We start from the raw sequence: 23,212 nt of genomic DNA, 5'->3' as shown, positions 1-23,212 counted from the left end.
TAGGGCCGCCCACAAAAGGCAGGCGTTCCTGCAGGAACGCCTCAGTTTGCCCAGCCACCCCCCCGCCCTGCCTTCCAAACAGGGCGACCTGTCGATCAACATTGTCAGCCGCCCCTTTTGGATGCGAGCGCTGGAGCGACTGCTTTTTGCACTCGCTCCAGGGTTCGCGCACGCACACTGTGTGCACTGCCTAACAATCGACCCGCTTGCGAGCGCATAGCGCTAGCGAGCGGGTCTGAATCAGACCCTGTGTCCCCTATGGATCTTAAAGAAAAAGATTTAACCAGGTAAGAACATAAATCACCTTTTCCTTCTCGCTCCATAGTGAGGGCAGGGATTACACTGGGATGTCCCAAAGCAATTCCCCTAAGGTAGAGCATTTCCCCTGAGTTGCACTTAGAACCCTCCACCCAAAAGCCACGTCCTTGGTTGCAAAGGTGTCAAAGGAATAGAATCTAAGAAACGTGTGGACAGAACACCACGTAACCGCCCTGCAAAGCTTCTCTGCAGAGGCACCATGACAATCTGCCCAAGAAGAACCTACTGACCTAGTGGAAAAAGCCGTTACCACGGCCGTCGCAAGGAGGTCCCCAGACGCGTACTCATGGTGGATGGTCAAACGGAGCCACCTGGCCAAGGTCTGCTTGACAGTCAACCAGCCCCATAGATCCAAGGGGCCTTTAAAATATCCAAAAAGGCCACATCCAGCGAAGAATCAGGTGACTGAAAGGCCGAAACCACCATCTCTTGGGTGATATGAAACCGAGAAACCACATTCAGGAGGTAGCCTAACAGTGTCCGGAGAACAGCCCAGTTGAAATGAAAGACCAGAAGCTGAGAGCGACATGATCGATCATGTCCGATACCCTCCAGGCCAACACGATGGACAGAAGTAAGACAGTCTTCCACGTGAGCCAGCAAATGTCCACCGAGTCTAAGGGCTCAAAGGGAGAAGCCTGAAGAGCCAGAAGTTCCAAAGACAAGACCAATGCAGCCAACGGAGGAACAAATGGGGGCTGCACATGGAGAACTCCCTGACAGGAAGTCCGGACATCAGGCAACAATGCAATCCGTAAGAAGGGGGGAAGCAGATGCACACTCTAAGTACTAAGAATAACAACGCAATCCGTCTCTGGAAGAGTACTGATGAAAGGCGCAGACCCAAATCCAGACTCACCTGCAGAAAGGAGAAAACTCGGGAGAGTCGAAATGATCTGGGCCCCTGGCTGAACACCAAAAGAAGACCACCTAACCCAGTGATAACTCATAACAGAGGCGGGTTTACGGGCATTTAGCATGGTACAAATAACTGAACTGGAAAAACCCTTTTCCCTTAGGTTAGATGTCTCAAGAGCCAACCCATCAATGTGAGCCTAGCCAGGTCCGGATGGAAGCACGGGTCATGAGACAGTTGATACAGCTGCAGAGGAAGACACAGTGGAGCATCGAAGGAGAGGCCCAGAAGATCCTCATACCATGCTCCTTGTGGCCAATTGGGAGCTATCAGGATAACAGTGCCACCTTCCAACTTCAACTTACGAAGAACCCACAGAATGAGCGAGAGTGGTGGAAATATGTACATGAGATGGAAGGCCCACCAAACCACTAAGGTATCCACAATATGAGCCCATGGATGCCTCGTGTGAGAGCAGTACCTGGTGGGTAAGGTTGGGGTAGTGTACACACAGATGAGTTAGGGTTAGGTTGGGGTAGTGTACACACGGGTGGGTTAAAGTAAGGTTGGGGTAGTGTACACTCGGGTGGGTAAGGTTGGGGTAGTGTACACACAGATGAGTTAGGGATAGGTTGGGGTAGTGTACACACGGGTGGGTTAATGTAAGATTTGGCTAGTGTACACACGACTGGGTTAGGTTGGGGTAGTGTACACACGGCTGGGTTAGGGTAAGGGTGGGGTAGTGTACACACAGTGGGTTAAGGTAAGGTGGGATAGTGTACACACGGATGGGATAAGGTAAGGTTGGGGTAGTGTACACAGGGGTGTGTTAAGGTATGGTTGGGGAAGTGTACACACAGCTGGGTTAGGGTAAGGTTGGGGTAGTGTACACATGGGTGGGTAAGGTTGGGGTAGTGTACACAAAGATGGGTTAGGGTTAGTTTGGGGTAGTGTACACACGGGTGGGTTAGGGTAAGGTTGGGTTAGTGTACACACGGGTGGGTTAGTTTGGGGAAGTGTACACACGGGAAGGTTGGGATAGTGTACACACGGGTAGGTTAGGGTAAGGTTGGGATTGTGCACAGACTGGTGAGTTAGTGTAAGAGTGGGGTAGTGTTACAGCAGACAGATGAGGTTTGGGTGTAGGGGCAGCACCGCTGGGGCTGGGCTTCTAGTTAGGATGCAAGAACTTGGGTTTCAGTTACTTCTCACAATTGCCAAAAAGTAAACATACAGAGTAACCACACTACGGTAACTATTGAATACGGAAGTCTCTTACATCTATATCAGTCCTGAAAATGAATAGGTGGTCCAATCAAGAACACTCCCAAAATGTGCTTGTATTCCAGCCTTTGTTCATATATTGGATGATTTCTTATTTTCCATAATGTAACTCTGACCTGTAGAGTGGTGTTATCAGCTTCACTTATTCATTTTGCATGTTACAAACTTTTCCTTAAACAAAACCAGCTCTTGTGATAAAGTAGATTGTACATTAATAAAATAAACTCAGTATAAAACAACAATTTCCATGGAAGCATAAGGTGATGTGACAGCTGCAATATGCAGTGTCAGTCACACATAACATGGCAGCTGCGCCCCCTGTTGTGGGACCTGTGTACTGTCATTATATTTTCCTACATGTCGAATGGGGTAGGAACATATTATCCGTCACCAAGAGCATGTTACACACACGACTTCCGGCCTTTGCGTTCCACTTCACATCGGCTCTGTGCGGTCCACCTTACTTCTGGTCTGTGCGGTCCACCGCTTTCCGGCCTGTGCGTTTCAAAGACCGGGTTTTCCTCGATATCAACATCCGGGTCAGCGTTGAGCAGAAAGGAGAAATCGCTGTGTCTGGGAGGCGGTAATGATCTGTATGATTATTATTATACAGGAGGAGCAGCCTGTGGTGTCCTTGTGTTATTATTATTATACAGGGGGAGCAGCCTGTGGTGTCCTTGTGTTATTATTATTATTATACAGGGGGAGCAGCCTGTGGTGTCCTGTTATTATAACTATTGTACAGGGGGAGCAGCCTGTGGTGTCCTGTTATTATTATTACTATTGTACAGGAGGAGCAGCCTGTGGTGTCCTGTTATTATTATTATTATTATAAAGGGGGAGCAGACTGTGGTGTCCTGTTATTATTATTACTATTGTACAGGAGGAGCAGCCTGTTGTGTCCTGTTATTATTATTATTATACAGGGGGAGCAGCCTGTGGTGTCCTTGTGTTATTATTATTATACAGGGGGAGCAGCCTGTGGTGTCCTGTTATTATTATTATACAGGGGGAGCAGCCTGTGGTGTCCTATTATTATACAGGGAGAGCAGCCTGTGGCATGCTGTTGTTATTATTATTATACAGAAGGAGTAGCCTGTGGTGTCCTGTTATTATTATTATACAGGGGAGCAGCCTGTGGTGTCCTGTTGTTATTATTATTATACAGGTAGAGCAGCCTGTGGTGTCCTGTTATTATAACTATTGTACAGGGGGAGCAGCCTGTGGTGTCCTGTTATTATTATTACTATTGTACAGGAGGAGCAGCCTGTGGTGTCCTGTTATTATTATTATTATACAGGGGGAGCAGCCTGTGGTGTCCTGTTATTATTATTACTATTGTACAGGAGGAGCAGCCTGTGGTGTCCTGTTATTATTATTATTATACAGGGGGAGCAGCCTGTGGTGTCCTTGTGTTATTATTATTATACAGGGGGAGCAGCCTGTGGTGTCCTGTTATTATTATTATTATACAGGTGGAGCAGCCTGTGGTGTCCTGTTATTATTATTATACAGGGGGAGCAGCCTGTGGTGTCCTGTTATTATTCGGGGGAAGGAACCTGTGGTGTCCTGTTATTATTATTATATAGGGAGAGCAGCCTCTGGTGTCCTGTTATTATTATTATACAGGGGGAGCAGGCTGTGGTGTCCTGTTATTATTATACTGGGGTATTAGCCTGTGGTGTCCTGTTATTATTATTATTATACAGTGGGAGCAGCCTGTGGTGTCCTTTTATTATTATTATTATACAGGGAGAGCAGCCTGTGGCATGCTGTTATTATTATTATACAGTGGGAGTAGCCTGTGGTGTCCTGTTGTTATTATTATTATACAGGTAGAGCAGCCTGTGATGTCCTGGTATTATAACTATTGTACAGGGGGAGCAGCCTGTGGTGTCCTGTTATTATTATTACTATTGTACAGGAGGAGCAGCCTGTGGTGTCCTGTTATTATTATTATTATACAGGGGGAGCAGCCTGTGGTGTCCTGTTATTATTATTACTATTGTACAGGAGGAGCAGCCTGTGGTGTCCTGTTATTATTATTATACAGGGGGAGCAGCCTGTGGTGTCCTTGTGTTATTATTATTATTATACAGGGGGAGCAGCCTGTGGTGTCCTGTTATTATTATTATACAGGGGGAGCAGCCTGTGGTGTCCTGTTATTATTATTATACAGGGGGAGCAGGCTGTGGTGTCCTGTTATTATTATACTGGGGGAGCAGGCTGTGGTGTCCTGTTATTATTCAGGGGAAGGAACCTGTGGTGTCCTGTTATTATTATACTGGGGTATTAGCCTGTGGTGTCCTGTTATTATTATTATTCAGGGAGAGCAGCCTGTGGTGTCCTGCTATTATTATTATACAGGGGGAGCAGCCTGTGGTGTCCTGTTATTATTATTATACAGTGGGAGCAGGCTGTGGTGTCCTGTTATTATTATACTGGGGTATTAGCCTGTGGTGTCCTGTTATTATTATTATACAGTGGGAGCAGCCTGTGGTGTCCTGTTATTATTATTATACAGGGAGAGCAGCCTGTGGCATGCTGTTATTATTATTATTATACAGTGGGAGTAGCCTGTGGTGTCCTGTTATTATTATACAGGGGGAGCAGCCTGTGGTGTCCTGTTGTTATTATTATTATACAGGTAGAGCAGCCTGTGGTGTCCTGTTATTATAACTATTGTACAGGGGGAGCAGCCTGTGGTGTCCTGTTATTGTTATTACTATTGTACAGGAGGAGCAGCCTGTGGTGTCCTGTTATTATTATTATAAAGGGGGAGCAGACTGTGGTGTCCTGTTATTATTATTACTATTGTACAGGAGGAACAGCCTGTGGTGTCCTGTTATTATTATTATTATTATTATTATTATACAGGGGGAGCAGCCTGTGGTGTCCTGTTATTATTATTATATAGGGAGAGCAGCCTCTGGTGTCCTGTTATTATTATTATACAGGGGGAGCAGGCTGTGGTGTCCTGTTATTATTATACTGGGGTATTAGCCTGTGGTGTCCTGTTATTATTATTATTATACAGTGGGAGCAGCCTGTGGTGTCCTTTTATTATTATTATTATACAGGGAGAGCAGCCTGTGGCATGCTGTTATTATTATTATACAGTGGGAGTAGCCTGTGGTGTCCTGTTGTTATTATTATTATACAGGTAGAGCAGCCTGTGATGTCCTGGTATTATAACTATTGTACAGGGGGAGCAGCCTGTGGTGTCCTGTTATTATTATTACTATTGTACAGGAGGAGCAGCCTGTGGTGTCCTGTTATTATTATTATTATACAGGGGGAGCAGCCTGTGGTGTCCTGTTATTATTATTACTATTGTACAGGAGGAGCAGCCTGTGGTGTCCTGTTATTATTATTATACAGGGGGAGCAGCCTGTGGTGTCCTTGTGTTATTATTATTATTATACAGGGGGAGCAGCCTGTGGTGTCCTGTTATTATTATTATACAGGGGGAGCAGCCTGTGGTGTCCTGTTATTATTATTATACAGGGGGAGCAGGCTGTGGTGTCCTGTTATTATTATACTGGGGGAGCAGGCTGTGGTGTCCTGTTATTATTCAGGGGAAGGAACCTGTGGTGTCCTGTTATTATTATACTGGGGTATTAGCCTGTGGTGTCCTGTTATTATTATTATTCAGGGAGAGCAGCCTGTGGTGTCCTGCTATTATTATTATACAGGGGGAGCAGCCTGTGGTGTCCTGTTATTATTATTATACAGTGGGAGCAGGCTGTGGTGTCCTGTTATTATTATACTGGGGTATTAGCCTGTGGTGTCCTGTTATTATTATTATACAGTGGGAGCAGCCTGTGGTGTCCTGTTATTATTATTATACAGGGAGAGCAGCCTGTGGCATGCTGTTATTATTATTATTATACAGTGGGAGTAGCCTGTGGTGTCCTGTTATTATTATACAGGGGGAGCAGCCTGTGGTGTCCTGTTGTTATTATTATTATACAGGTAGAGCAGCCTGTGGTGTCCTGTTATTATAACTATTGTACAGGGGGAGCAGCCTGTGGTGTCCTGTTATTGTTATTACTATTGTACAGGAGGAGCAGCCTGTGGTGTCCTGTTATTATTATTATAAAGGGGGAGCAGACTGTGGTGTCCTGTTATTATTATTACTATTGTACAGGAGGAACAGCCTGTGGTGTCCTGTTATTATTATTATTATTATTATTATACAGGGGGAGCAGCCTGTGGTGTCCTGTTATTATTATTATACAGGGGGAGCAGCTTGTGGTGTCCTGTTATTATTATTATACAGGGGGAGCAGGCTGTGGTGTCCTGTTATTATTATACTGGGGTATTAGCCTGTGGTGTCCTGTTATTATTATTATACAGGGGGAGCAGCCTGTGGTGTCCTGTTGTTATTATTATACAGGTAGAGCAGCCTGTGGTGTCCTGTTATTATAACTATTGTACAGGGGGAGCAGCCTGTGGTGTCCTGTTATTATTATTATTATTGTACAGGAGGAGCAGCCTGTGGTGTCCTGTTATTATTATTATTATTATTATTATACAGGGGGAGCAGACTGTGGTGTCCTGTTATTATTATTACTATTGTACAGGAGGAGCAGCCTGTGGTGTCCTGTTATTATTATTATTATACAGGGGGAGCAGCCTGTGGTGTCCTTGTGTTATTATTATACAGGGGGAGCAGCCTGTGGTGTCCTGTTATTATTATTATACAGGGGGAGCAGCCTGTGGTGTCCTGTTATTATTATTATACAGGGGGAGCAGGCTGTGGTGTCCTGTTATTATTCAGGGGAAGGAACCTGTGGTGTCCTGTTATTATTATCATACAGGGAGAGCAGCCTGTGGTGTCCTGTTATTATTATTATACAGGGGGAGCAGCCTGTGGTGTCCTGTTATTATTATTATACAGGGGAGCAGCCTGTGATGTCCTGTTATTATTATTATTATACAGTGGGAGTAGCCTGTGGTGTCCTGTTATTATTATTATAGAGGGGGAGCAGCCTGTGGTTTCCTGTTATTATTCAGGGGAAGGAACCTGTGGTGTCCTGTTATTATTATTATACAGGGAGAGCAGCCTGTGATGTCCTGTTATTATTATTATTATACAGGGGGAGCAGCCTGTGCAGTCTCTGGTATCATGTTACTATAATGCAGGTGGAGCAACTTGTGGTGTCAGGGGGGTGATGACTGTATCACTGTGTCAGGTTCCTATAAGGTGTCTAGATATCACTGTCTATGTCTCCATGCAGGAGGGGGAGTATATAGAGGAACACAGGGGTCTGTACAAGGACGTGATGATGGAGAATTACCGGCCCCTCACATCACTGGGTAAGAGGAGACTGTCATTTATTGTACAGGGGAGAGCAGGTATGGGGGCCCCCTATATACACACATCACCTGATAATCACATATATACAATGTACTCAGTCACTGTGTGTCTCCTACAGATGGACCCAGTAACAGAAATACCCCAGAGAGATGTCCCCGTCCTCTGTATTCCCAGGATTGTACAGAGGAGAATCACAGGACCCCACAGGAGCATCAGGTAGATGGGATTTAGGGTCTCTCCAAATACCAAAGTGACTGTCACTGTATGATCTGTAGAGCAGCTGTGTGTGTCTTATGCACTGATATTATACTGCTTAGTCTCTGTTAATGAAGTGAGACATTATTAAAGATATTTTATTATTTATTGTTTTGGTGTTTTTTAGGGTGAAAATCTGACTGATATTAAGGTAGAATATATGGAGGAAGAAGAAGAGAAGTATTTTATCAGTGATCAGCAGTGTAAGGAGGAGGAAATCCCTACAAATATCAGCACATGTGAGTAATAATCACTTATTACAGAATATAGTCACATATTCTCCTTGATCAGTCACCACAGCAATATCTTATCCTAAACCCTCCTCTTGTCAGTATAGACTAATGAGGGAAATGTATCTGCCCATTAGGTGAGTTAGTCAGCCCCTATTATACTCCTACTCTCCCCCTCACATCATGTCACTGTGTGTTACCAGCCCAGAGATCTGACCAGTCTCCTCCCCACACTCTCTGGTGTATCTCATACATCAGGAGCCATCAGCCCCTATTATACTACTGCTACTACTGCTCTCCCCCTCACATCATGTCACTGTGTTGTTATGTACAGTATTTGATAATGATGACATTCTCTTTATCTTATTTGTGCTAAGCTGCACACCATCCCTACAATTTCCCGTGTTATGTGTGCTATGGGTGTGTGACTTGACTTGAAGGTTGTTAATTTACAGGTGGTTTAAATTAATTCTTGTCCTGATTCTGAGTTGCTCTTTGCCGATAGTGGTAAAACTTATAAAGGGAAACATCATCTCGCTGCCCAGGAAACAATTATGCGCACAAGGATTTTGGTTCATTCTTCCAAAACCACAAGTGGATGCTTCTCGCTAGCAGAACTAGCTTAAACCAAGAACTCCTATCAGGTCCTGTGCTGGTACAGTCCTTCACTTATCCTCCTGTGCAATGGTTGTGCGACCCGAGAGCCGCATGCAATGGTCACCGGTTACTGTAACGCCTCTTCTCTGGCGTTGCACACTGGATGCCAACTTCAATGACCTGGAAGAGCCTGGTGCTGCCGGACTCTAATTACCAGCTCTGGGTAGCAACAGTGGATCCTCTACACAATGAGCCACATGGTCAGGTACCAACCTGTCGCCCCCTATTCATCTCACCTTTGTAGACCTGGATGAGGGAATGATTTATTATTATTATTATGATTATTATTATTGTTATTATTATTATTATTATTACATATATTATTATTATTACATATATTATTATTATTATTATTATTATTATTATTATTATTATTATTATAACAAATATTATTATTATTGTTATTATTATTATTATTATTATTATTATTATTATTATTATTGTTATTATTATTATTATTATTATTATTATTATTATTATTATTGTTATTATTATTATTATTGTTATTATTATTATTGCCAATTAGACACATCAGGGTGCTTTGTCTATGATCATTTGACATTTGCAACCTCTCTAGGTAGCATGGCCTTATACACTAAGGGCCTGATTAAGAGCCGGACGCTATTTGCGGACGGTCGTTCTGAAAAAGGGGCCGGATATTTCAATTAAGCACTCGCTCTTTGCGGTCTGTTGACGCCTCTATGTCTGAACGAGCGAACAAAACATGCGCTTGCTATTTTGAAAAAACGCCCCCTGGCCGCTCGCATCCTACGTCATCTCCGCTATTTATATGATTTATCGAGTACATCGAACGGCGTATGAACTGCTCGCTATTCTTGTGGTAGCATTTTCCTACCGCAATCATGCGAGCAGTTCTGGCTAAAAGACAACCAAGTGACGTGGTCGATGACGCTGCTTTGTTAATTATGCACACCCATTAAACGCCCGTTTTGACCGTTTGGCACGCCTGCGTTCGGATCTCCACTCCCCGATTTCAAGCACCTTCCCCTGTTACCACCCACAAACGCCTCATCCTGTCACTCAAATTAGCAGGCATTCGCTATTTTGCGAGCGCACGATTTCCGACCGCACTGACTGGTTCGCGCATGCGCCTTACAACCCATACGCATGCGCAGATGTGCGAACATCGCTCGGAACGAACGAGCGGCCGCTTATGAGCGGCTCTGAATCTGGCCCTAAGAACACTAGGACAAGGCCTATTACTGCCACGTTAAAAGGGGTTATACGCGGGGAGTGGCTCAGCGTTCCTAGTGAGCCCGGATCATCATTGCATCAAATGCAATAATCATCCCAAACTTAGAAACGAGATCTGTGTCGTTATCACCCTACATAATCTGTGTGCCCGTACAATTTACAGCCATTATACTCTGTAGCGAGGCTCCTTTCACATCACTGCCAGATTGTGAGCCGTGCCACTAGGAGGAGACACAGATCCATGAGACCCACAGGAGTAAGGATTGGTGGCCCATGTAGTCCTCCACTGTAACCACCCACTTCCTGGTCAGTGCCGCTTGAGCTGTAACCCCAGTACCACCAGTCTTGACAGCTTCAGCACCTCTAGGCTGAAATCAGCAAGACGCTCTTCTGGTCTCCGGGCCTGGCCTTTTATTCTGGCTCTGCTTCCCAAGCTAGTGGCTTCTTGGGCTGAATAGTTATGCTCCATCGTTCTAAGTAAGAGAACTCTAGTCACTGATAATTAACCTGGCTCTCGTGACCTCTGTGAACTAGCCACTTCCAGTCTTCTAGTGCGATCCAGATCTCCAGATATGATGGCACCTCTTATGTTTTAGTCCTTCGCTGATATTGTCCCGCACCCGGAGAGCTAATAAACAAGGTGCGCTCGGGGCAGTTTTTGCAAGATCGCTTTTCCCCAGAGTGGCAATAGTTCTTTTACACTCATAGGATAAGAATACACTGGCATCGACTGCCTCGTACCACTGCACCATTAATAAAGAGGCACAAGTTTCAGATGTGTGTGGATCTGTACACTCACGTTTACACTTTTTGTGTGATTGTGTGCAGTAAGATTGTGTAATACAGCAATAAATTTGGCGCACATCCAACTTTGCTTCAGTAGACTTAGACGTACAGTGTCACAGATCTGCCCTGTCACACTGCTGGGGATGTGGGGACCCTAGATGTACAGTGTCACAGATCTGCCCTGTCACACTGCTGGGGATGTGGGGACCCTAGATGTACAGTGTCACAGATCTGCCCTGTCACACTGCTGGGGATGTGGGGACCCTAGATGTACAGTGTCACAGATCTGTCCTGTCACACTGCTGGGGATGTAGGACCCTAGACGTACAGTGTCACAGATCTGCCCTGTCACACTGCTGGGGATGTGGGGACCCTAGATGTACAGTATCACAGATCTGCCCTGTCACACTGCTGGGGATGTGGGGACCCTAGATGTACAGTGTCACAGATCTGGCCTGTCACACTGCTGGGGGTGTGGGGTACATAGGCGTACAGTGTCACAGATCTGCCCTGTCACACTGCTGGGGATGTGAGGACCCTAGATGTACAGTGTCACAGATCTGTCCTGTCACACTGCTGGGGATGTGGGGACCCTAGATGTACAGTGTCACAGATCTGCCCTGTCACACTGCTGGGCATGTGAGGACCCTAGATGTACAGTGTCACAGATCTGCCCTGTCACTGCTGGGGATGTGAGGACCCTAGATGTACATTGTCACAGATCTGCCCTGTCACACTACTGGGGATGTGGGGACCCTAGATGTACAGTGTCACAGATCTGCCCTGTCACACTGCTGGGGATGTGGGGATCCTAGACGTTCAGTGTCACAGATCTGCCCTGTCACACTGCTGGGGATGTGGGGACCCTAGATGTACAGTGTCACAGATCTGCCCTGTCACACTGCTGGGGATGTGAGGACCCTAGACGTACAGTGTCACAGATCTGTCCTGTCACACTGCTGGGGATGTGGGGACCCTAGATGTACAGTGTCACAGATCTGTTCTGTCACACTGCTGGGGATGTGGGGACCCTAGATGTACAGTGTCACAGATCTGCCCTGTCACACTGCTGGGGATGTGGGGACCCTAGATGTACAGTGTCACAGATCTGCCCTGTCACACTGCTGGGGATGTGGGGACCCTAGACGTACATTGTCACAGATCTGCCCTGTCACACTGCTGGGGATGTGGGGATCCTAGATGTACAGTGTCACAGATCTGCCCTGTCACACTGCTGGGGATGTAAGGACCCTAGACGTACAGTGTCACACATCTGTCCTGTCACACTGCTGGGGATGTGGGGACCCTAGACGTACAGTGTCACAGATCTGCCCTGTCCCACTGCTGGGGATGTGGGGACCCTAGACGTACTGTGTCACAGATCTGCCCTCTCACACTGCTGGGGATGTGAGGACCCTAGATGTACAGTGTCACACATCTGCCCTGTCACACTGCTGGGGATGTGAGGACCCTAGACGTACAGTGTCACAGATCTGTCCTGTCACACTGCTGGGGATGTGGGGACCCTAGATGTACAGTGTCACAGATCTGCCCTGTCCCACTGCTGGGGATGTGGGGACCCTAGACGTACAGTGTCACAGATCTGCCCTCTCACACTGCTGGGGATGTGAGGACCCTAGATGTACAGTGTCACACATCTGCCCTGTCACACTGCTGGGGATGTGAGGACCCTAGACGTACAGTGTCACAGATCTGCCCTGTCACACTGCTGGGGATGTGGGGACCCTAGACGTACAGTGTCACAGATCTGCCCTGTCACACTGCTGGGGATGTGGGGACCCTAGATGTACAGTGTCACAGATCTGCCCTGTCACTGCTGGGGATGTGGGGACCCTAGACGTACAGTGTCACAGATCTGTCCTGTCACACTGCTGGGCATGTGAGGACCCTAGATGTACATTGTCACAGATCTGCCCTGTCACACTACTGGGGATGTGGGGACCCTAGATGTACAGTGTCACAGATCTGCCCTGTCACACTGCTGGGGATGTGGGGACCCTAGATGTACAGTGTCACAGATCTGCCCTGTCACACTGCTGGGGATGTGGGGACCCTAGATGTACAGTGTCACAGATCTGCCCTATCACACTGCTGGGGATGTGGGGACCCTAGATGTACAGTGTCACAGATCTGCCCTGTCACACTGCTGGGGATGTGGGGACCCTAGATGTACAGTGTCACAGATCTGTTCTGTCACACTGCTGGGGATGTGAGGACCCTAGATGTACAGTGTCACAGATCTGCCCTGTCACACTGCTGGGGATGTGGGGATCCTAGATGTACAGTGTCACAGATCTGCCCTGTCACACTGCTGGGGATGTAAGGACCCTAGACGTACAGTGTCACACATCTGTCCTGTCACACTGCTGGGGATGTGGGGACCCTAGACGTACAGTGTCACAGATCTGCCCTGTCACACTGCTGGGGATGTGGGGACCCTAGACGTACAGTGTCACAGATCTGCCCTGTCACACTGCTGGGGATGTGGGGACCCTAGACATAGTGTCACAGATCTGCCCTGTCACACTGCTGGGGATGTAAGGACCCTAGATGTACAGTGTCACAGATCTGCCCTGTCACACTGCTGGGGATGTGAGGACCCTAGACGTACAGTGTCACAGATCTGCCCTGTCACACTGCTGGGTATGTGGGGACCCTAGACGTACAGTGTCACACATCTGCCCTGTCACACTGCTGGGGATGTGAGGACCCTAGACGTACAGTGTCACAGATCTGCCCTGTCACACTGCTGGGGATGTGGGGACCCTAGACGTACAGTGTCACCTATCTGCCCTGTCACACTGCTGGGGATGTGGGGACCCTAGACGTACAGTGTCACAGATCTGCCCTGTCACACTGCTGGGGATGTGGGGACCCTAGACATAGTGTCACAGATCTGCCCTGTCACACTGCTGGGGATGTGAGGACCCTATATATACAGTGTCACAGATCTGTCCTGTCACACTGCTGGGGATGTAAGGACCCTAGACGTACAGTGTCACAGATCTGCCCTGTCACACTGCTGGGGATGTGAGGACCCTAGACGTACAGTGTCACAGATCTGCCCTGTCACACTGCTGGGTATGTGGGGACCCTATATGTACAGTGTAACACATCTGCCCTGTCACACTGCTGGGGATGTGGGGACCCTAGACGTACAGTGTCACAGATCTGCCCTGTCACACTGCTGGGGATGTGGGGACCATAGACATAGTGTCACAGATCTGCCCTGTCACACTGCTGGGGATGTGGGGACCCTAGACGTACAGTGTCACAGATCTGCCCTGTCACACTGCTGGGGATGTGAGGACCCTAGATGTACAGTGTCACAGATCTGTCCTGTCACACTGCTGGGGATGTGGGGACCCTAGATGTACAGTGTCACAGATCTGCCCTGTCACACTGCTGGGCATGTGAGGACCCTAGATGTACAGTGTCACAGATCTGCCCTGTCACTGCTGGGGATGTGAGGACCCTAGATGTACATTGTCACAGATCTGCCCTGTCACACTACTGGGGATGTGGGGACCCTAGATGTACATTGTCACAGATCTGCCCTGTCACACTACTGGGGATGTGGGGATCCTAGACGTTCAGTGTCACAGATCTGCCCTGTCACACTGCTGGGGATGTGGGGACCCTAGATGTACAGTGTCACAGATCTGCCCTGTCACACTGCTGGGGATGTGAGGACCCTAGACGTACAGTGTCACAGATCTGTCCTGTCACACTGCTGGGGATGTGGGGACCCTAGATGTACAGTGTCACAGATCTGTTCTGTCACACTGCTGGGGATGTGGGGACCCTAGATGTACAGTGTCACAGATCTGCCCTGTCACACTGCTGGGGATGTGGGGACCCTAGACGTACATTGTCACAGATCTGCCCTGTCACACTGCTGGGGATGTGGGGATCCTAGATGTACAGTGTCACAGATCTGCCCTGTCACACTGCTGGGGATGTAAGGACCCTAGACGTACAGTGTCACAGATCTGCCCTGTCACACTGCTGGGGATGTGAGGACCCTAGACGTACAGTGTCACAGATCTGCCCTGTCCCACTGCTGGGGATGTGGGGACCCTAGACGTACTGTGTCACAGATCTGCCCTCTCACACTGCTGGGGATGTGAGGACCCTAGATGTACAGTGTCACACATCTGCCCTGTCACACTGCTGGGGATGTGAGGACCCTAGACGTACAGTGTCACAGATCTGTCCTGTCACACTGCTGGGGATGTGGGGACCCTAGATGTACAGTGTCACAGATCTGCCCTGTCCCACTGCTGGGGATGTGGGGACCCTAGACGTACAGTGTCACAGATCTGCCCTCTCACACTGCTGGGGATGTGAGGACCCTAGACGTACAGTGTCACAGATCTGCCCTGTCACACTGCTGGGGATGTGGGGACCCTAGACGTACAGTGTCACAGATCTGCCCTGTCACACTGCTGGGGATGTGGGGACCCTAGATGTACAGTGTCACAGATCTGCCCTGTCACTGCTGGGGATGTGGGGACCCTAGACGTACAGTGTCACAGATCTGTCCTGTCACACTGCTGGGCATGTGAGGACCCTAGATGTACATTGTCACAGATCTGCCCTGTCACACTACTGGGGATGTGGGGACCCTAGATGTACAGTGTCACAGATCTGCCCTGTCACACTGCTGGGGATGTGGGGACCCTAGATGTACAGTGTCACAGATCTGCCCTGTCACACTGCTGGGGATGTGGGGACCCTAGATGTACAGTGTCACAGATCTGCCCTATCACACTGCTGGGGATGTGGGGACCCTAGATGTACAGTGTCACAGATCTGCCCTGTCACACTGCTGGGGATGTGGGGACCCTAGATGTACAGTGTCACAGATCTGTTCTGTCACACTGCTGGGGATGTGAGGACCCTAGATGTACAGTGTCACAGATCTGCCCTGTCACACTGCTGGGGATGTGGGGACCCTAGATGTACAGTGTCACAGATCTGCCCTATCACACTGCTGGGGATGTGGGGACCCTAGATGTACAGTGTCACAGATCTGCCCTGTCACACTGCTGGGGATGTGGGGACCCTAGATGTACAGTGTCACAGATCTGTTCTGTCACACTGCTGGGGATGTGAGGACCCTAGATGTACAGTGTCACAGATCTGCCCCGTCACACTGCTGGGGATGTGGGGATCCTAGATGTACAGTGTCACAGATCTGCCCTGTCACACTGCTGGGGATGTAAGGACCCTAGACGTACAGTGTCACACATCTGTCCTGTCACACTGCTGGGGATGTGGGGACCCTAGACGTACAGTGTCACAGATCTGCCCTGTCCCACTGCTGGGGATGTGGGGACCCTAGACGTACAGTGTCACAGATCTGCCCTGTCACACTGCTGGGGATGTGGGGACCCTAGACGTACAGTGTCACAGATCTGCCCTGTCACACTGCTGGGGATGTGGGGACCCTAGACATAGTGTCACAGATCTGCCCTGTCACACTGCTGGGGATGTAAGGACCCTAGATGTACAGTGTCACAGATCTGCCCTGTCACACTGCTGGGGATGTGAGGACCCTAGACGTACAGTGTCACAGATCTGCCCTGTCACACTGCTGGGTATGTGGGGACCCTAGACGTACAGTGTCACACATCTGCCCTGTCACACTGCTGGGGATGTGAGGACCCTAGACGTACAGTGTCACAGATCTGCCCTGTCACACTGCTGAGGATGTGGGGACCCTAGACGTACAGTGTCACCTATCTGCCCTGTCACACTGCTGGGGATGTGGGGACCCTAGACGTACAGTGTCACAGATCTGCCCTGTCACACTGCTGGGGATGTGGGGACCCTAGACATAGTGTCACAGATCTGCCCTGTCACACTGCTGGGGATGTGAGGACCCTATATATACAGTGTCACAGATCTGTCCTGTCACACTGCTGGGGATGTAAGGACCCTAGACGTACAGTGTCACAGATCTGCCCTGTCACACTGCTGGGGATGTGAGGACCCTATATGTACAGTGTCACAGATCTGTCCTGTCACACTGCTGGGGATGTAAGGACCCTAGACGTACAGTGTCACAGATCTGCCCTGTCACACTGCTGGGTATGTGGGGACCCTATATGTACAGTGTAACACATCTGCCCTGTCACACTGCTGGGGATGTGGGGACCCTAGACGTACAGTGTCACAGATCTGCCCTGTCACACTGCTGGGGATGTGGGGACCATAGACATAGTGTCACAGATCTGCCCTGTCACACTGCTGGGGATGTGGGGACCCTAGACGTACAGTGTCACAGATCTGCCCTGTCACACTGCTGGGGATGTGGGGACCATAGACGTACAGTGTCACACATCTGCCCTGTCACACTGCTGGGGATGTGGGGACCCTATATGTACAGTGTCACACTGCTGGGGATGCGGGCCCTAGACGTAAATTGTTATGTAATTTTTGGTAATGTCCTAAAATAAAGTATTGATAGACATCAGTTATTTAAAGAGCTGACATTATCCCATTGTCCAGCCCATTTTTTGTTGTATTACAGTGACTTTAATTTAAGAACATATAATTGAATCCTCCTTCTATTCCTACAAAGTCATTCCTGCTTTATCACGCTATGGGTTACTTCTGTTACTATTCCCACATCATCTGATAATCACATATAGACAATGTACTCAGTCATTGTGTGTCTCCTACAGATGGACCCAGTAATAGAGATACCCCAGAGAGATGTCCCCGTCCTCTGTATTCCCAGGACTGTACAGAGGAGAATCACATTTATACAATGTACTCAGTCACTGTGTGTCTCCTACAGATGGACCCAGTAATAGAGATACCCCAGAGAGATATCCCTGTCCTCTGTATTCCCAGGACTGTACAGAGGAGAATCACAGGACCCCACAGGAGCATCAGGTAGGTGGGATTTAGGGTTTCACCAAAGTACCAAAGTGACTGTCACTGTATGATCTGTAGAGCAGCTGTGTGTGCCTCATATGCTGATATTATACTGTTTAGTCTCAGTTAAAAAAGTTGGACATTATTAGTGTGACAGTTTGAGTCTCCTATATCCAAATATTCAGAAATTCTGAATTTTTTTAGCGGGACTGAGATAGTGAGACTTTTTGATGGTTCAATGTACACAAACTTTGAGGAAGGCACAAAATTATTGAAAATATTGTATAAAATTACCTTCAGGCTGTGTGTATAAAGTGTATGTAAGACATAAATACATTCTGTGTTTAGATTTGGGTCCTATTACCAAGATATTTAATTATGGTATGCAAATATTCCAAAATACGGAATATTCCGATATCCAAAATACCCTTGGTCCCAAGCATTTTGGATATGGAAGTCTCAACCTGTATTTTATTATGGGTTATTTAGGGTGAAGATCTGGCTAATATTAAAACAGAAGATATAGAGGGAGAAGAAGAGACGCATGTGAGGGGTGATCAGCAGTGTAAGGAGGAAGAAATCCCTACAGATATTAGCACAGGTGAGTAATAATCACTTATTACAGAATAGTGTCACATATTCTACTTGCTCAGTCACTACAACAATCTCTTATCCTACACCCTCCTCTGTCACTACAGACGAATGAGAGAAATGTATCTGCCCAGTGGGGGAGTCAGGAGCCATCAGCCCCTATTATACTCCTGCTCTCCTCCTCACATCATGTCACTGTGTGTTACCAGCCCAGAGATCTGACCAGTCTCCTCCCCACACTCTCTGGTGTATCTCATACATCAGGAGCCATCAGCCCCTATTATACTCCTGCTCTCCCCCTCACATCATGTCACTGTGTGTTACCAGGCCAAAGATCTGTCCAGTCTCCTCGCCCTAAGATCACACACCCCATTACACACACATATGGAGCTATAATTGCACGCCATTGCACATTAGCTTCTTTCCAAACTCTGTGCTTTGATGCTGTGGGTCCTTGCATTGTACATTGTAACGTGATTGTGTTATATTTATACAATTGCGTTATGTATTCAGTAAAAGAGTCATAATAGCTGTTTTGTAATTAAAATTGTAATAAAATGTTTTTTGCTAATTGATGTGCAACAACTAAACATCTAAAACTCTGCTAATATTCTGAAAGTTTGTCTCTCATACATTTATTTCCAGTGGATGAATGCAGAAGCAGGAGTATATTGTCTGTATATGTTAAAATGGAAGATAAAAACATCGTACAAGATTCTACAGAAGAGACCTGCATTACCCTAAATAGACATCCAGTACTTCACAGTGCAGATAATTCACCTGATCCTTCTAATAATGAGGAATGGTCTCCTGATACTTTAGCTTCTGTCAAATATAGTACATCTCAGACAGGTGATAAAAGCTTTCACTGTTCAGAATGTGGTAGACATTTTAAACATCAGTCAATGTTTGTTAGACATCAGAGAAGTCACACAGGTGAGAAACCATTTCCATGTTATGATTGTGGGAAATGTTTTGCACGGAAATCAGTCCTCGTTGAACATCAGAGAAGTCACACAGGTGAGAAGCCGTTTTCGTGTTCTGAGTGTGGGAAATGTTTTACAAAGAAATCCATTTTTGTTGAACATCAGATAAGTCACGCAAGTACGAAACCATTTTCATGCTCGGAGTGTGGGAAAGGCTTTACATATAAATCAGCCCTTTTAGTTCATCAGAGATCTCACACAGGTGAAAAGCCATTTCCTTGTTGTGAGTGTGGGAAATGCTTTACAAAGAAATCGGTTCTTGTCGAACATCAGAGAATGCACAAAGGTGAGAAGCCGTTTACGTGTTCTGATTGCGGAAAATGTTTTACAAAGAAATCCGTTCTTGTGGAACATCAGAGAACCCACACAGGTGAGAAACCATTTCCATGCTCTGAGTGTGCGAAATGTTTTACACAGAAATCAGATCTTGTTGCTCATCAGAGAACTCACACAGGTGAGAAACCATTTCCATGTTTTGAATGTGGGAAATGGTTTACAGTGAAGTCAGTTCTTGTTAAACATCAGAGAACTCACACAGGTGAGAGGCCATTTCCTTGTTCTGAGTGTGGGAAACGCTTTACACGGAAATCATATCTTGTTACACATCAGATAAGTCACACAGGTGAGAAGCCATTTCTGTGTTCTGAATGTGGGAAATGTTTTACATATAAATCAGCTCTTGTTATACATCAGAGAACTCACACAGGTGAGAGACCATTTCAGTGTTCTCAGTGTGAGAAATGGTTTTCCCATAGATCAAGTCTTGTTATACATCAGAGAAGTCACACCGGTGAGAAACCATTTCTATGCTCTGAGTGTGAGAAATGTTTTACACATAAATCAGCGCTTGTTAAACATCAGATAATTCACATAGGGGAGAAACAATTTCCACAAGAGAATAGACATGAAATGCGGTTGCATTAATCTTCTCAAAAGAGTAAAAGTAATTTATATTATTGTAACTTGTAAAAACAGGCTTGATCACATTTGTAGATAATTTTCAAGGTACTTTGACATCGCTGAGTTATGGTGTGCAATATAAATTCTTACAGTATATTAACAAAATGTGGAATTGTCATCAAAATAAAACTGGAACATATGTTGTGTTGAAATTATTTTTTTAGTGTATTGGGTCAGTGTCCTAAATAATATATATATAATCCTGAATTTGATCAGCATAGACATTGACATTTTTGTCATATTCTGTAATTGGAGGTCTGAGATGTCTTATAGAATAAATTTGGTAATCTGTTACTGTTTTACTGGTGATTTACAAAGTAGCACATGTTTGGACCCAGACTGCAAATTTAAGAAAGTGAAAACACAGAACTGAGGGCCTGATTCAGAGCCGGACGCTCTGACAAGAGCGCTCGCTCTGAGTCTGGCCCGTCCTACCTAAACTTGGAGCGGCCTCCTGGCTGCTCGCATAGCTGTGGGTGACCACCCACAGCTTATGCGAGCGGCCAAAAAGATGGTCGCGATGGTCAAAACCATTGTGACCATCGGGCTTGTGACGAGACCCTTGCGGTAGGGTCTCGTCTGCCGCAAGCCCGGAGTGCTTTTGGCTCTATCAGAGCCAAAAACACTCCCACTGACATCACTAGTGATGTCAGTGGGGCCGGACCCAGACGGTAGGTGTTCCCATGGGAACGCCTCTGTCTGGGCAGCCACGCCCCCGGCACGCCCACCAAAGGGGGCGTGTTGTCAATCATCATCGACAGCACGCCCCCTTTGGTGCGAGACCCTGAGCGACGGTTTCCCCGTCACTCGCCGGGTCTCGCGCATGCGCACAACGGAGCAGCCTCCGTCGTGCGCATGCGCATTTGGGAAACATCGACCCGCTTGCGAGCGCTCTGAATGAGACCCTGAGTGTAACAGAGAGGGAGGGGATAGCAGTTTCCACCATATCGATTAAGTGAAACACATTTAACAAATCCTCTTTTCTCTAACTCCCTATCTGGGTAATACTGGCAGACCATAGGGACATTCCGAGATGCCTCCTAAGGGAGGTTACTCTTGGATATGGCTGCGTGCAAAACTTTATGAACTAAACTGGCATCTAGCTACAAAAACATATTTGTAGAACATTGTGAAATTATTAACCGATGGCCATACATACTGTTCTACTGTTTTGTGTCACCCAAGAAGTGCTCATGAATATGGTAGAATGGGTCAACAAACAATCAGGAATCAGGAACCTCTTCCAAAACATACGCTTGCCAGATGGTCCCCTTGATCCACCCGCTCACTGACTACTTAATTTCTGGCCAACCTCGCTTGTGTGCTATTGTCAAGGGCCGTGTTTTGCCTAAAACAGGAATTACAATCCTCCAGTTTGAGATGACTGAACAGAAGGATTGGTACGTAGGCAGTGATTGTAAATTACGCGCTATAGCGCTTTTTTAAGCACTACAGGCAGAAAGAGAATTTGATTTTAAAAAGGACCAGGTCCCGTAGGACGCGCTTTTGGTGTCACTGACATCTTCTCTACCAAACTTCGTGCTGGGCTGGCTCTGCTCTTGATGCATGTGGTTGGGCAGCCAACAGCCCGCTCTTGCTCACCTCTGGCTGAAACTCCCATTCTGGCTTGTGATTGGCAGGGAGCTGCTGTCGGTCGGAGCTGTCTGCTCTGCTGTTGCCTCTATAGTGTCCACGTAGGAGCTGCCATTTAGGAGTCAGTGATCTATCCTGCGGTCAGCTCGGGAACCGAGGGGAGGTTGCTGCCGCGGAGCCGGATTAAGGTGGGGGCGTGTATCCCCGAGCACCCGTCTCTCAGGGCGTCCCCTGAGTAGCGATGCACCAACCAGCCCCAGTGAGAATGCCAGCCAGTCTGTGTTTGATCCGCGCCGCCGCGGTAATGGGAGGAACTGGACAGGAAGCCTCTTCACTGTCACTGGCATCTCCCGGCCGGCTCAATTAAGTTGTTTTTATTTATTTTTTTACAGCAGTGCGCATGATGTCATGACATCCGTGGACTGCTTGGGTGAAGATCAGCCAAGTGAGGAGCCTGCCGCCGCTTTCAGGAGTAAGCAGAAGATGCAGCTTAGGTAAGTTTGGGGTTATGGAGAAACACAGGGAGGCTGTGGCTGCTCCTGCAGAGAGACGGAGGGTGGGGGGAGTGTGGGAGGTGCCTGCTGCTGGGAAATTGGGGATGGGGAGCTGTGACTTCTGCTGCAAAGACTAAGAGGGGCTAAGGCTGCTGCAAAGACAAGGGGGGCTATGGCTTTTGCAGTGACACATGAGGGCGGCTGTGGCTGCTGGTTCGACACGGGAGGATGTCTAAGGCTATTCAGACAATTAGGAGGCCTGTGGCTGCTGGTTAGACATGTGGGGAGGGTGTCTGAGGCTATTCAGAGACAATTAGGAGGCCTGTGGCTGCTGGTTAGACATGTGGGGAGGGTGTCTGAGGCTATTCAGAGACAATTAGGAGGCCTGTGGCTGCTGGTTAGACATGTGGGGAGGATGTTTAAGGCTATTCAGAGACAATTAGGAGGCCTGTGGCTGCTGGTTAGACACGTGGGGAGGGTGTCTGAGGCTATGCAGAGACATAGGTTGATCTGTGGCTATGCGGAGACTTATCAGGTCTAGAACGAGATGCTGTAAAGGACCTCTGATATCACAACCACGTGACCTGCAGCAAAAGTGGGAATCTAGCAATAACCATGGAGGGACAGGGGATAGGGATCTGAGGCAATGGAGAGACGGGGAACAGACTGCTGGAGAGACATGGTGGGATGAGACAGCTGAAGAGACACAGGAGGGAAGGGGCTGTGGCACAATAATCTTCATTAAGACACACCAA

General features: G+C 47.5%; 1 protein-coding gene across 2 annotated transcripts; it reads left to right on the top strand.

Moving 5' to 3' along the window:
* The first annotated feature begins 2,986 nt into the window (after positions 1–2,986).
* On the top strand, positions 2,987–20,607 carry LOC148474928 (uncharacterized). Of its 2 annotated transcripts, none has more exons than XM_088458008.1 (7): positions 2,987–3,041; positions 7,702–7,780; positions 7,900–7,997; positions 8,164–8,275; positions 17,754–17,851; positions 18,323–18,434; positions 19,070–20,607. In XM_088458008.1, exons 2-7 carry the CDS (start codon positions 7,747–7,749, stop codon positions 20,332–20,334), a joined length of 1,719 nt encoding a protein of 572 aa, XP_088314134.1. In that variant the 5' UTR covers positions 2,987–3,041; positions 7,702–7,746; the 3' UTR covers positions 20,335–20,607. The 2 variants fall into 2 exon arrangements, with proteins under 2 accessions (XP_088314134.1, XP_088314136.1); XM_088458010.1 differs by having other exon boundaries at positions 3,016–3,051.
* The last annotated feature ends 2,605 nt before the right edge of the window (positions 20,608–23,212 follow it).

This window comes from Taudactylus pleione, unplaced genomic scaffold (genome assembly GCF_031769625.1).
Source record: "Taudactylus pleione unplaced genomic scaffold, aTauple2 ptg000800l, whole genome shotgun sequence".
NCBI classification, from domain to species: domain Eukaryota; kingdom Metazoa; phylum Chordata; class Amphibia; order Anura; family Myobatrachidae; genus Taudactylus; species Taudactylus pleione.
Note: the sequence above shows the minus strand (reverse complement) of the source record. Positions and strands in the feature narration are given on the sequence as shown.